The sequence below is a fragment of the Nothoprocta perdicaria genome, unplaced genomic scaffold (assembly GCF_003342845.1).
Source record: "Nothoprocta perdicaria isolate Ctin4 unplaced genomic scaffold, notPer1 scaffold_52, whole genome shotgun sequence".
Lineage (NCBI taxonomy): Eukaryota > Metazoa > Chordata > Aves > Tinamiformes > Tinamidae > Nothoprocta > Nothoprocta perdicaria.
In genome coordinates this window covers 1,072,399-1,088,117 of record NW_020455777.1, presented here as the reverse complement: position 1 = coordinate 1,088,117, position 15,719 = coordinate 1,072,399, and the positions used below count along the sequence as shown (strand labels likewise).

The following is a 15,719-nucleotide window of genomic DNA, read 5'->3' as shown; positions in this document are numbered from 1 at the left end:
CCTGGATGCCACCCTGTGCCACATGCTCTAGGTGTGCCTGCTTGAGCAGGAAGGTTGGACTAGATGATCTGTAGAGGTCCATTCCAACCTTAAATAAATATTCTGTGAATCTAAAGGACTGTGCATATAAATCTTAAAAATCTTAAGTATAAACGCTGCTGTAAATTAAGTAGTAGAATAAAAAATTCTGCAATGTACTTCAGAACTATGAACCTATCCTGCCTTGTCTTGAATGGGAATATTTGTTAGGTACCTTCAAGAAGGAAGGTCATGCTCCATTTTCAGATGTGACTGCAATCAGTAAGCATATTTATTTGAAAGTAATTTTGAAACCCGGCTGGATTGGAATTTTGGAATTCAGTAGTTGATCRTGAATAAATCCATACAATGATCTTGTTTTGCTCAAGCCAATTTTAAAAGACACAGGAAACGAAAACAGGGAAATTTTGGTACAGAAACATGTCTTACCTGCAGAGTCTTCCAAATCAATCAGTTTAGGCATTAAGCTTTCAGGTAATTTTTCTGGCAAATCATATCCATTCTTCCTAGCAACCACCAGATGAAAAGCAGCACAGAACTCATCCAAMGTCAGTGCACCATCTTTATCAAAATCTGAGAGCTCCCTACAAGAAAAGCTTASTATAAATAAAACCAACTTTCTCAAGGTTCCAAGAGACACTTCTGCTGTGTTACCACCAAAAATCGAAGAATGCAGACTACAATCAATTTCAACCTATTAACACCTTGCAAGAAGCATGTTATATGCTCTATTCTTCAAAGCATGAGCTCTTACTAAGGACTTTTTTTTTTATCTTTGAAGGTAAAAATGAGATTTAAAGTCAATTTTATCTCTTTTGTTCTTAAACTCAGTTCCTTGCAGTTACCAAAGTAGTATGTAACATTATTTACCTCAGATTTATGGCAAAGTAAAATAAAACATTTATTCAAGTGCCTAAAAATGATAGCGCAGAGACAACACTATTTTTAGCAAGGAAATACTTGAATTAGAAACCAACATTTTGTTTGAGGATCAAACCTGCAAGGTAAGCTATGCCAGCATCCAACAGTGTGGCATGCATTCCAAAATAAAATGAAAGACAAGCTTTGCACTAAGACAAATTTGTCCTGAAGCACTACCAGCATTTAAAAATATTTGCACTTCTGTATATTCTATTTACTCCAAGACACAAAGAAATATAAATAAGTATTTATATGTAAATACATATTTAACAATAAAAGACCTCAAGTACTACTTACTGTGAAGTGTTTGAAATTTCTTTAAAAGCTCTATACACTTTGTAAACTGTTTTGCCCAATCCCATCACTCCATAGACATATGGACATAAACATGTTTAGGACTAACCACTGAAGAAGTGAATTTTTASTTAAATGAACTTCTAGAAAGTAGATTAATATACGACTAGCTGTCAAATAGCTGTCATCTTTAAAACAGTTATCCCAAATAAAGAAACATGACACTTACCAAATATGCGAAAGCTCAAGAATAGGTAGTTTTGACTTAGTGAAAAATTCTTTAGCTGCAGAGCCTGAAATATTATAAYAACACTACTTAATATTTAATGCAGTTTAAATTATTAGACCTAAAWACATATGGTAAAAGAAGTAGACTACTTAGCAAAGGTTGGGGGCAGAGGGCAGAACTGACACCAATTACAACAGTTAAATGAAGAAAAGTTCATGTTTCAAGATCTTTCTTGAAATACATTGAAGCAAAGTGGTATAAAAAAATGCATAATTTTCTTCAAAACAGAATATACACCTACATCAGCACTGTCTTTGTAACACAGACGCTGCACTCATAATTGTAGAAAAGAACTTACCTGGTATAAATCCATTTAGATCAGGTTGAATGGTTTTGAACTGATTAACATAATACTGCCTTTGTTCATCAGTTATTTTCCAAGGATCATCGTAACTACTTGATTGCCTACGAATTTCATTTGCTGTTGTAGCTGAGGCTACAGTTCGTACTGTTGTCTGGTCCTGAAATGAAATATTTTTCCTCAGTATTATCTACCTAAAATGCTCCTATGAATTCTAAACTTCCTTCAAAAAAAAAAAAAACAGAACATAGTTAAATCTCATAGTAGTTTAAAAAAATACAGGAAACTATCAGACTGCATCTACAGGACAACAACATGTTGCTTTTGCACACAGATACAAATGGGAGGAATGACTGCAATTATGAAAGCGCAAACAAGTAATGGAGTATATATAAAAAAAGCTAAGCACAAATATTTTAAAGTCATAACTGTGGACTTTTTTCAAAACAGTAACTTTGTTAAAACAATCCAATTCAAGTCAACTTAATGAATGAAGTATCTGTTGCATAAATAGCACCAAGTGGACAACAGCCCAGTTCCACAGTAAGCAACTGCAGTGGAAAAAAAAGGTAAAAAAAAATAAATTGCAACATCAATCCAAATGAGGCAAATTAAATACCAATAAAGTGTCACACCTGGACAGAAGCAGGATGCATGGCTAAAAGAGCACTGGTTGGTGGGGTATCTGCAAAACTGACCCAGTTTTCTTGATGAGGTGGTGGTGAATGGCCAGACCATATGGGATCACTAGCAGTAGATGAGCCTGAAAGCAAAAGAAATAATTCCCTTTCAAAATGCAATTTTGGAAAACTGAAGTCTCTAAACAGGAAAAAGGCAATCTTTGGATATACAAGTCCCTTTGATGCCAAGAGTGCAGAGCTCCTTCTGCACTTGTAAATCTGATCCAAYTGAATTTCTGTTTCAAGTGACAAGTTCTCTTCCCAGGCACTTAATTCATATAGATTTCTATATCTGGACAACTTAAATCTGCACTAAGAAAGAAGTGAGCAATAAACTTATGTAACATCTGTAAAACTAAAACTGAGGTCTACATATATAATGATTTCTAAAGAGCTAATTAATATGCCATGTTTTCACTTAACTAATGAATTGCAGTTCTGTATGCACAAGCAGTTATTTAAAAGTGGCATATGATATTGGGGTTTAAAAAAACAAAAACAGGGTAAGCCAGACCATCTAGAACAGTTCTAGACAAACTGGGACTCCATTCTATTTCAAATCTTGAATTCCTGAGACCTAAAGAGCAGCTATGATAATGAATCCTTCATTCTGTACGACAATACTGATCTGTTGGCTACACTTGGGGAGTAACGCTGACAACTAACTCACACAGAAGTGGAGGTCAACTTCTGCAACAAGTAGATCAACTTTTTTGTGACTTTTCCTAGGCATTCAATGCAACTCTCAAACAAGYAGTAAGACATCAACATAACCTCAATCTTTACACTCAGATCCAATTTCAAGCAACAAATGCCTTTTGGCCAGCTCTTTAACTATTTAACATTATTAGTTACTATTTAACATTTGGCAGGTAGAAGTTATTCCTTACACTAGCAATTGACTTTTTTCTCCCCTAGGAAAAAATAATGAGAACTGTTCAGAACTGGCTTTTTTCTTTTKCTATGAACAGAAATTTTGTTTACATTTTACTTTACACATTTAAGTAAAATAAAAAATAAAAATAGCCCAAGATTTCTAGAAGGAAAAAGAACACCTCCTCCAACCATCTCTTAGGCAAGGTAAATGCACAAAATGAGAGGTTAAATCATTCCTGAATTTCACCAGTATACCACTAATTATTTTAAGTTTGCTTTTATTAGGATAAAGAGTTGTAGATGAGAAAACCGGATTAAATACTGCCTTTCTTCTCCAATTTACCTTCCACTTCCAGAAGCACTCTTGATGTTTCTGGATCTGGAATTTCTAGTAGCTTTATCCAAAAATGTTAAGAATAAAGACAGAGTTTCACAATTCTTGAGGGGGTGGGGGGGCTATAGCTAGCATAAGTCTAAAACATTAAAAAGAAGTGTGGAAAAGCTCAGAGTTCCTTTTCTTTTTGTCTCAGTGAGAACAGGGTTGGTAGATGTCACCGATGCARGCCCTTCCCATCATTCCTACAGGCACGTGGCACTAGAAACGCACTTTTGATGCAGTGACACTCTCTGAACTCTGTCTCTCAGTCATTGCAATTACTGCCACTAAGTATCTATATTTACCCTGCCTTCATTTCTTTCAATATCCTGTTTTGGTGAGATCTAAATTTGTATACCTCTTAGCACAGCACCTCTTCCAAAACAGCACTCTGACAGCAACTGAGGCAGTCACTTMTGAAAATTAAATTCTAAAGTAACTTTTTAACCATCTATCTGCTTTCCTCACCCTTGCTTCATTATAAAATGCATCTAGGAGGTGAGCGCCATTTGGGAAATAAGCCAAGGTCTTGCTCTTCCCTCCTCAAATAATAATGYCTAGGTAAAAGTATCCTGCAATAAGGAAGGCCAATTATCAGTAGTACCAAAATGGTAACTAGGAGGCAAAGCAACGTTCAGGACTTAAGCCCAGCAAGTATTTTAGAAGTGAAGATGCAAGTGAACTGGTAACCASAGCAGACACCTTCCAATTTCATGAACCCTTCTTGTTTCCCCAATTCGTGACCTGCAGTGAAATCACTTGACATGGCAAAGAAACCAGTGTGGCAAGCATTCTCACAGGTATTTGGACAGCAAAACATTTGAAATTATTATTTAGATACTAGCAACATAAATGTTCTTGGTTTTCCCTCTCCTTTGAGATAAGCAATATAATTTTTGTGGTGTATTCTGACATGCCACTCAACTGTCATTTGAGTTTGGGGACCAAGGCGTTCTTCCCAAGCTTGTAATAGCAGCAACTTCCAGTTGCTAAAGATAGAGCAACTAAAGTGAGCTGAAAAGCAAAAAGGAGGCAAATATTCTCTTTCCTGTAACAAATAGGTAGGAGATTCTCCTCTCAGATATAATTCTGCTTCCTTATAATAAAGGAGTTGTCTTCTACTTCTTCATCCTATATCTAGATCCTATACTGATCTAGAAATGCTGTAGACTGATCAGAAATGCAAATCAGAACTATGTTARCTTTAAACTATGACTTCATATTAATAAGCTAATCAAATAGAAGACTTGAGACTCAAATTTTAATAAACTTATGTCTAATCTTTAAATGCCAGTTAAWTAAACTTCCATTTCATACAAGTGATCAGTGATTGTTGGTCAAGTTTTCATTCCTTGTATTAAAAACAAGATACTCAAGCTCCTTTAGTGCCCTCTTTATAGAAAGGTCCAACACAGCACAGTAACAAACTCTGGCTGCTTATCTTAAATAGCTATAGACAAGCAAAAACTTATCACGTTRCCTCAGATTCCAGCTTTTTATGAAGTATTCCTAACAGGATCCTAACTGAAGTGCTGAACAAAAAGGTGAAGGAAAGATTATAAAATCTGAATTCTGCTCTACCAATAATTACTTTCCCCCCCCCCTTAAGAAAGGGATGGCTACAGATAAAAGCTGATTTAAACTTCTGACAAGATGTGTCAAATTAAAAAAAATTTTTTTGCTTACTGGGTGAATTCTGTACCAAATATCATTTAGTTTTACTCACAATGGTATTATGAAAACAGACTATGTGAGAAAGTTTTTTTTTTAAAAAAAACAGAAGTTTGGGTCATTACTTTTCTTGTTAAATGCAATATGGTATGTATTATTAAACCTACTATTTCACCTACTGTTATACAAGCTGTGAGACCTGGGTTCTTGATTTTCTTGGATCACAAGTGAAAGGACACAGTCTTGTCTTATTCTACGGAAAGAATGCCACAGAAATTACCTGATTTCTGAGGACTGGGTTGACAGTAAACCCTGCATCAGGATCATATACAGGAAGTCAAGACGTCAACTTTTGTTAAGCTAATTACAATGAGAAAATCCATTCTTAGGGCATTAGCTCTGACAGAACAGATAATTCTTCTATAGTGTCATGTCTGAATTATTTTAAACACATTAAGAGTTAATGTGGGATACAAAGTTGACAAATATTGAGCTAATTCAGAAAGGTTTTCAGGTTTACGAAAAATGTACCCACTGGACATCACAGTGAAAACCCTGCAACATTAACATGGCATTATAACTCTGGTTTTACAAAAACAGTGTGGAGCAGTTCACTCATTAGGAGCAGACTCCTAATTAGGAGCCTTTTTAGGTTTCACTAGTTAGAAAGATTTAAGTTGAAAAGCAGCTACCAAACTTGTATTCCAGCAAACAAAAAATACGATTCTTGAGAACTAAGTATGTAAGAAAAAGGTCAAGAGAGTGAAAGCTGAAAAATCATTAACAGTACATTTTAATTAGAAATTAATTAGCAAGCAATACTCTGAAAAGAGGTAGAATCCTTTCCATACAATTTTCATTTCATGCCTAAGTGCCCGTGCAACAGGTTTTACAGGTTTTATTTCCTTAAAAACTAGTGATTCAGCCAAGTCTGACAACATAATGTTTGATCCTCCATCATTGCCTGTAACTATGAAAAACAAAATCTACTGAAATTTAATGAACTCATTTGGCAACATCAAGACTGAAATTAACAATGCACAGTTCAGTGTGAAACTACAAAACGCAACACAYTTAGTAGTGTCTTCAAAAAATGGAAGCTGAATTAGAATTGCTCTGCTGTCCCAAATTTAATAGGTTAGCAGGTAACAGCAAACCTGTTGAAATATGACACATTACAGTGGAAAGCCTCTTAGTCTGAGCACAAGAGATAAAACAGTGATGCTACAGTTAYGCTTACATAAACTTAACAAAAAAAGCTGGAAGAATTAGTCATTCTGACAATTCAGCTGATCTACCAGAAACATAGTTAAAGCAAACAATATCTTATCTTTCTCTTTCAGATCTCCACTTTTTTGGGGAACCAGTAGTTCCTGCAGAATTTCAGCATGGTGTCAGTTTTATAACATAACTTGTTGTTGGGAAACTTTCATACTCTCCCTCCCTCCAAACTCTTGGCATTTCCAGTATCACCTTAAGAAATGGATTTGCCACACACGACAGCACAGATTCCATGTTGCTCAAATCAACACAAACACTTGAATCAGCAACAAAACTCCCAYGTTCGAAAAATAGGGAGATATAATCGCCCTAGGCTCTGTTGCTACTGTATTGACTGAAGAGTTCCACAACTTTGGGTTACCAGCTGAAGCAGAACAGAAGACATTTATACCTGGTTGTGCTTCACTAAATGGAGCCCAAAAAGGCCCAGGTCCAGCAAGAGGTCGTTCATTATTCCCTCCGCTGGGATGGCGGTTGTGCTTCCTCCATGTATGTGGAGAGGTTGGTGGGGACTGCTGTGGTGATACAACTGGAGATGTGGACTCCTAATAAAACAAAGGAACCTTTTAAGTTTTGTACTGGGTAACTAAACACATAAAAGCCTTTCTGACACCATTAAGAACAACCATCCAATATGGTTAATTCTTTTAGGGTGGGGGGGAAGGCAAAGGTTCTACCAAAATAGGAAAACAGGAGGACAACATCAAATACAATGCGATTGACACGGAGCAAATTYGAAAAACTTAATCTAACACATTCTTGAATTCAGCATTAAGACAGCAATGATGTTCAGTAAAATGTCTTTGCTATAAAGCAAAGTAGATGATTACAAGCCTTACTTTCACTTGTGATAAAAGCTACATTTGAACCCAGGTCTCAAAGGGAAAAAAAWTACTTACTGTAGAATCTATTATCACCCCTAGCATTCACCATACCATATACAATCACAGTTACTTTCATAAAAACAGCAGAATTAAGCACTTCTAAAATCAATAGACTGTTCTCAAATTTTTAAACAAATAGATGGGATTTTTTTCAGGGAATAGAATATAGAATACTCCATCTAGAATATATTTTGCTACTGTACAAATTATAAAATACTTCTATTACAATTAATGCTCAAGATTTTTTTTTTCTTTTTAATCTCATACTCCATCCTCTCTGAACAAGCAGAATAGAATTACTGGTATAATTCCTATCTGAAATCAGTTCTTACTAGAACTCTAGATTACCAGTTTATTGCATTTCACAGGAAGATACAATAAAATCATAGAATGGTTGAGGTTGGTAGGGACCTTTGGAGATCATCTAGTTCAAGCCCCCTGCACACACAGGGTCACCTACAGCACGTGGCACAGGACTGCATCCAAGCGAGGCTCAGAATCTTGAACATATCCAGAGAAGAGAAAAGAGTAATAAAAACAACAAAAAAATTTATATTGTAAAAAGCATCTTTCTCACTACTCTGACAGATCTTCTAGTTTAAATTTAAATCACCTGTAAAAACAAGTGCACYAAGAAGGCAAAGCTCAAGCTCCAAGTTTACTAAAAGTAAAAACAAARGTGAAAATCTCAAAATTATTTCAGTGCTAGACAAAAAAGGTCTGTTTGCTTCTCCAGTGACTGAGCAGGGGCACTAACAATCATAACCTTCATTTTCCTTTTCAGTTCACCCACAAGGCACAGATCAACTCCGTAAGTGTATTTTCAAAAATTTATTAAGACTAATACTACTACTAATTAACATTTAATTCAAGGATCAGACAATTAAAGTCATCATTTTTCTACAATACTTCTAACAGATCACGTTTTGCTGGAGTTGCCCACCCATATGCAGCTTGCATCAGGAAGATGCCTCTTAGCATCTTACATTAGAAGAAAAATATTTCAGATAATATTTTATATTCTTATCCTTACGGGCACATGGGAGAATGAGGAAAAGACATCACAGTATCTAGAATATTACTTGCAGCCTGTACACTATAACTGAGGTTGAGCAGTTTTGGCCACTTAGAGCACAGTGCAACAGGTACAGGAGTGCCAACATGATGCATAACAACTCCCACAAAAGCTGCTGCTTGAATATTTTTTTCTCCCCCAGACAAGGTATGATGGACATTTGAGTTTTTTAGGCAAAATACCACGAGTAAATCAGGGGCTGCTATGCTGGGGCAAAACCATTGTTTGTTTATTCCCGTATCCTTGATCTGGTGAATTAACTGGTCCAGGGGGAGACAGAAGAAGCCCTGAAGCAGACAAGCGCACGGTAACCTACCTAGAAGAGACCRCTCGCTGCTTTTAGCGGCTGCATGTGAACATTTAAACTCTGACACAGGGCCCGCACGAAGCAGCTTTGCCCTACGCCATCTGACAGACGACACTATGCGGTAAGTGTCTAACATTTTACCCCATATTCACCCCAGGTGTAAACAGTTAACAGTTTYCTCAATGTCATTTTTTTTCTCCTTAACATTTACTTTGTACATAATTCATTAAAGCACATAAAAAAAGCAGAGAAAAAAGTCAAAACATGAGAAGCACAAGAAACGTGATCAATATTTTGCTTTTCAAAGTCCCAGTCAGTGTTAGATCTGAATTCAGAACACATTTACAGATTTCCCACATTTTCTAGTGCCTTCACTTACAGACTCCAAAATAAAACATAAAAAACCATGCAACTAATTCTGATAGCAGAAAGTTTTGATAAGATAAATGGGTAAAATCTTCAGCTTTATCTTCACTGTGAGACAGATACTCCAAAAACAGTTCAAATCAATGTAAGATGATATTATTTTGGCACCATCTTTCCCCTACACAATCCCACTCCCACATCAGCATTCACTGGTCAAGCTTATGAGAAGCTTCTAAGAGTCTCCCCAAGGTAAAACTGAAAGAGAAAAAACATGAGGTGCCTTTGTCAAAATACATGTAGGTCAATGCAAACGCAAAGAAAGGACGACTCAGGTCAAAAAAGCCTGAGGCAAGACTCTACCAGCAATGTTGACTCAAATGTAGACATGAGTAAGGAGTTCAGGTTGTAATTATATAAAGAATGTTAATTTATCCCTTCTAACTGTCTTTGAAGTGGATAAGCTCATTTTAATATATTGATGTCTAAAATATGTTGTTGAACAATAATTTCTACTTTAATTTTGCATTTCAATTTTTAGAGAACAGAAGCAGTAGGTTCATTTGAATCACCTCTCTCCAAACTGAGATTGTTTTTAATAGTTGTGAAAATTTGAATGTTCACTTTCAGCTTATTCATTGTTTTGAAAGTCTGAAATATCTGTGATCAGATTTTCTAACGCTATTAAGGCACCTAAATGCTTTGAAATTCCTATTAGTTAATACCTACTACAAATTTAAAGTCACTTTTGCCAGTTCATGTTAATGATTAACTGATCAATTTTGAATTMCATGGATTTCAACAGACCTTACCCCCCTAATCTCTCCGGGAACCCTGACAATTTTACTGGCCACCTGCATTTATTTGATAATTGACCAAATATCTGGCACCAAACAACTAACGACAGTTAATATATGATTAAGCTGACTACTATTAAACTTGACTTGATAAACTGTTTTAGCAGTTTTAATGTGATTCTATGAACACATTTAGAACACTGGATTCTAAATTCCAACCAAAGTTTAATAAAAATAGCTTCAATTGCTATCAAAGTGTGCTTCAATAATGTAAAGGGGAAAAGTAACATCTAAATACACATCTTCCTAATTTGTATCAATCTTAAAAGCAAATCAGGTTGTTTGCATTTTAAAGTAAACTTCTGAGAACATCTTTCAATAACTGAAGTACTAAGGATATATCCTTGTGATGTATCCTAAGAATGCATTAAAAATATCAAGTAACAGCTCTTGATTAAAAGATATTAAAAATGGTAAAGTTGTTTTGTTAAGCTAGAGTTACTGAACTAAGACACTATAAAGTAACTGGAACTTGGACTTTACTGGACTGACAAGGAGTTACTAATACTACCATGTTAATCCTAACAGGGGGTTCAAAAGGAGACCCTTGGTGAGGGTCAGTCAAACTGGTGCCAGGCACTGCAAGGTGCATGAGAGCAGAYGGGGAGACCCCAGCCTCAGGAAGGAACCACAAGCGCATGGGAGCCAAATGAGTTCAGACACCTTGTCCTGGGTCTCACAGCTCAGGCTTCCTAAACTCAAGTCCAGGGACAACAAAGCCAGACACGGTAGCCAAAGAGGAGCTCTAAGGGTGCTGGGATCCAGGTCCTGATACCACACAGCCTGCCTAAGAGTCAGGGAATAGATCCACCATGAAAAGGAAGGTTATACTAGAGATGGCCATCGGATTGCAGCACCCATGGTTTTCACAGTTAATTATCATTCATACTGAAGAGCAAAGCAGTCCAAGGTTCRGTATTCATTTCTCTATGTGAAGCCACATATTTTTAGACATGGGTGGGTGTTTCAGCCAACTGTAACCTGGTTATTCTGCCTTTAGCAGCATGAAAAGTTTTTGACTAACCTTTGAAGAAAAATAACTGAAAATATAGAAATAAATGGAAAAGGGATAACCCACAGCATGGGTAAGTTTACTTAAATTGGTTGGTATTATTTTCATAATTTTCTAGACAAYGGAACAGCACTACAGTTGAGCTGAATTTGAGAAAATTTCAGTGTGGTGCCCTTCAAATTAAATCYAACAATGTTGAGATTAATACAAGAATTTAAGGAGGGGGAAAAAATGAACTAGAGGAAGAAAGTTGGATTGTATGAGAAGGACTGTGAGACTGCAGGGAACTTTTAAGAATTCTCCTGAAAGACTCGCTTGGGGAATGACCTAATGTGGGTTTTATCTCGGCCAACGCAGCCTCTACCAAGTGCAGCCACCTTGCATCATTTGACTTGACTCCCACAATCAATCTTGCAGCCTCTGTGACAGCTGGGCATGACTTCACTCATCTAACTTGAATGAAGTTACTAAAACCCATAGAAACATCTGGTTGGCACTGTGTTTCTGTAATACTAACCCACTATAAATAACAAATGTCATTCCAAAAATGGCAAGAAATAGAAAGCATTCCTAAATTTGGCTTTTGCTTGCCCTAAAAGATAATCTAATTTACAGTTACTCTTCGGAGGCACAACCTGATTGCTGGTTCATGATCCCCCAACTGCCTCTTGTTGAAGCTCATTGACAAAACCTGCCAAAGGAAGGCATCGACAAAGAAATCCTTTTAACTAGGACATATCAGTACATAACACCTTAACTGAAATTCTGTGACTTAGCTGAAATCATGATATATTAACCTAACCTTGACAAAAATCTCACTTATAAAAATCTGTACATGAACAGAGAGGCTTTTTAAGACTAAAGTTATGATATTTTACAATTTCACACAAACAATACTTCTGMTACAGCATTATAGGAAACTGGTGCATTTTGAAGTGGCAGGTATACTATCAAAGAAAAAAACCTGTTAAAGATATATTAAAAAAAAAACAAGGCAGCCCACACTTCCCAATTATGTATCTAAGATAAASGTGGCAAGCTCTAAGAACAAAATCTACCAGAATAACTTAGATTCTGGAAACAGGAAAACGTTGCAATTTGCTGCTCTTAGACTTCAGCCCTTTCTAACTTAGTCACCCAAAAAAATGACATCCTAGACAAGAAATATTAGACAGGGGCAGGCTGCTCTTCATTGATTTGAATATATTACACACTCAGAAATGTAAGAATCAGCTACAGAAAAATGCAGTTTCACAACCAGGTGCAAAATCAGACTACACTTCCTTGATGTTGTGAGACCATGAATGCAGCTTAGCAGAACTGGGCTCAATCTCGCATTGCCTATTATATCTGTTTCAAGCCTGGGTTTTGGGTTAGAGTTGGACACRTGTGACTTGTACATAGAGTTTTCTTATTTTGATAAAGCCTCGCAAGAGTTCAATGGTAGGGGAATACCAGGTTGCTTGCATCATCCAAGACAGCAAAATGAAGTTTGCATATATTTATGTCTTTATGAAACTATAGCTTCTTTTGCTAGAACCTGAGGGACCTCAAACAAGAGATTTTTTGTTATTTTGAGGTTACAACAGTAGGGAGTCATGCATCAATCTACACCTGTCACCAAAATCGAACACCATGACAGGAGAATCCTACTTCAACTAAATTAAAAATTGTCATCTCTGAGGGTTCATATTACAGAGCCAGGACAAGCAGGTCCATGACTGCCAGTTTCCCCGTGAACTTCTGACATGCAACATCAGATACCTCTCAAGCTGGATAATGACAAATTAACCTCCGATCTCTCAGCAATGCTCCGTTCATTACAGTCCCCACCTCCTGTTTTGGGAGGGAGGAAATGGTGGAAGTGCTTACTTGCCACTGTAGTGCTTGCTACAGGTGGCATCTGCTAGTTTGCTTTTTCTTCAATATTCAGAGAGCCTGGGCTGTTCTTGGAGAGATAAATATTTTCAAAGGAGTTCCTTCGTTCCCCAAAACACTAAGGAATGTTTGCAAGTTTCTTGATTCATTATAAAACAGCTCAGGAAAGGGCACACCATGAGGAAGAAAACAGGACAGTCAGCTACACAAAGACACATGTACCCAACAAAACATTTGCACTTAGTGTTCTCGTTCTGATAGGAAGCACTGACAGATTTCCTAATGGAAATCTTAAGTGAATAAGCAATAAAGTTTTCGAACAAAGAGTTAGGAGGAATAATATTCAGAGATAAAGGCTTTTTTGGTTTTCATTCATTCCCCTTAAGCTGAAGATGAAAGAACTAGTGAGAAAAGGGATTCAGTTTTCAGTTATCTCATTATTAGCGCACAGTGAAAAGCTATGTGAGAACTATTGTCTTTGTTAAATTATGATTCTCATCTTCCCTACTTAAATTGCTGATCAAATAATAAAGAGTCACTATGAGTCCCTTCCTCCTTAAGTGTTTTCTGAAGCATATGCATTCTTCCTCTATTAATACCTGGATGGTGGTAAGGAGTGTGTCTGAAGATTTTATATTAAAAACAGAGTTTAGAAACACTACCAGTCTGATACCTATGTAGGAAAGTAGCAATTTGGAGTTCCAGTTAATCTTTTAAAGTAATTTACCTGTTGATCTGTTGAAGTACGTTGCTGAACTGCATCATGGCTCACAGAGCCTTTTTTGACTTGTATCCTGCCAGGTGGMGGAGGAATTACACCTGAATATGAAGCTGGGTTATCAGCATCTGAAGAATACAAGGCTGTGTGTCTTGACTCTTGTTCATTCTTTGACACAACAAACCTGGGAAGTGGGAGGTCCTTAACTGTTAAAAAAACAGAGAATATAAGGATAATGTTTAAATAAAATATAGTTTTCTTTCTAGTTAAAATCTTACAAACGTCTTAAACACAGACTGCTGCCATATTCAAACTAATATCTGCTAACTGGGGAAAAAACAACAAAAAACCCCACCAACCTTTTCAGCATAATATTTTATTATTCTGCTTCCCAAAGACTTCACCTAGCTCCATCAGCCTAAAAGTTTTGCACAACTCTACCTGCTTGCCACAGGATGCATAATCTGATCTTTTAAAAATGTTGCCAACATTTATTGATTTTTTTCAAAAAAATCTACCATTTCTAATAAACACCTAAAATTAGAGTGTTAATATCTTCATACAGAATGGCTCATTAGTTAAAAAATATAAAACAAAATACTTGCAGTATATTTAACATTAACCTTTTCCTAAGTTTTGTGCAACTTGGTTCAGTGTTGTCTGACATATAAATGAGGTTATATAAAACTCCAAAGTCTTGCTGCAAGATGCCTGCCATTTTTCTGAATCCTGACCACAACTTTCTCACAGGACCACTGCTTGCCAAAATAAATTGCAAATTTTTACAGCTTGCATGTAATTGTTTTTCACACAAACACACACACAAAATAAAAACAGAGTTGAAAATTAATTTCTCATGTTGACTCCTGTATATCTATTAATTTTGATATCAAAAACCAGGTCAGTGGTACTATCAATATTATGTAATTATGTAGTGTTGTGTATTTAAATAAAGTTTATCATTAAACTGATTTGTATTTCTAGAGTCTCATTTGAATTGGTAATAACAACCAGAGTACCCTTTGTGCACCCTGTACTGAAAGACTCCAGTAAGGACTTGATTTAACCCCCTCTCACTAAGTTAATCCAGTGTGCTGTACTGCCTTCACTGCAAGGAAGCAGCAGGTGACACAGGCTACTTGCTAAGTGTGCTTACGTACCAGGTGGGAATCACCCAGATGCTCCTTTCCGCCTCCACATTATTCACYGTGTTGTGCTAAGGAAGTCATTTGTGTGACTGACAGTGAACTCACAAAAAGTGAGAAAGTTCTTAGCATACAAGTGAGATTCTCATACACTGCAACAGGCACTGGGCACAGGGGAAGTCAGGCAGCCTGTGCTCCAACAGGAGGCTCTGGTATGAGAAATTCAGAACTATCTCACAAAATAGGGCTCAAACAAAATATTCTACTCAAGTCTAATATCCTACTCAAGGTCTCAAAGTATACTTAAATAAAATTTAACTAAATTTAATAAACTATATTTTACTGTATTGTCTATAAACCACAGGCATTGAACTATGTCATTTTAACCTCTCCCCATTTCTGTCTTCTCCCAATAACAGCTGAAAAATAACAGTCAAAAATTCTTCATACAYACTTGCAGGTCTATGAATGAAATTAAGATCTTAAACAGAAACTAGTCAGAAAATGCTCTGTACTTTTCATGCCCACCTCCTTCTTAGCATTTTCTTCCACCAAAACAATCCATATGGAGAATATAAACATTACACTGAAACAGGCAGAATTAATACCTGATTATTAGTGTTTTAGGGTTTTTTAAAGCTTCCTGGAAAGAAAATTTTCTATGACAGCAAAGGAACAGATTTAGACATTTGCAGCACCATAACTAAAGTCAGTGTTTTTAAGTATACCACTATTAATYCAAAAACCCCTAA

General features: G+C 36.3%; 1 protein-coding gene across 6 annotated transcripts in view; it reads right to left on the bottom strand.

Moving 5' to 3' along the window:
• REPS1 (RALBP1 associated Eps domain containing 1) overlaps positions 1–15,719 on the bottom strand; it is a 54,405-nt gene that overhangs the window by 25,409 nt on the left and 13,277 nt on the right. For all 6 annotated transcript variants that reach the window (XM_026048180.1, XM_026048181.1, XM_026048182.1 and 3 more), the window contains exons 3-8: positions 13,832–14,028; positions 7,120–7,273; positions 2,480–2,607; positions 1,842–2,004; positions 1,484–1,547; positions 469–623 (exon numbers count right to left, since the gene is read on the bottom strand). In XM_026048180.1, the coding sequence (XP_025903965.1) occupies positions 469–623; positions 1,484–1,547; positions 1,842–2,004; positions 2,480–2,607; positions 7,120–7,273; positions 13,832–14,028 (861 nt within the window). The remainder of the gene's footprint in view (positions 1–468; positions 624–1,483; positions 1,548–1,841; positions 2,005–2,479; positions 2,608–7,119; positions 7,274–13,831; positions 14,029–15,719) is intronic.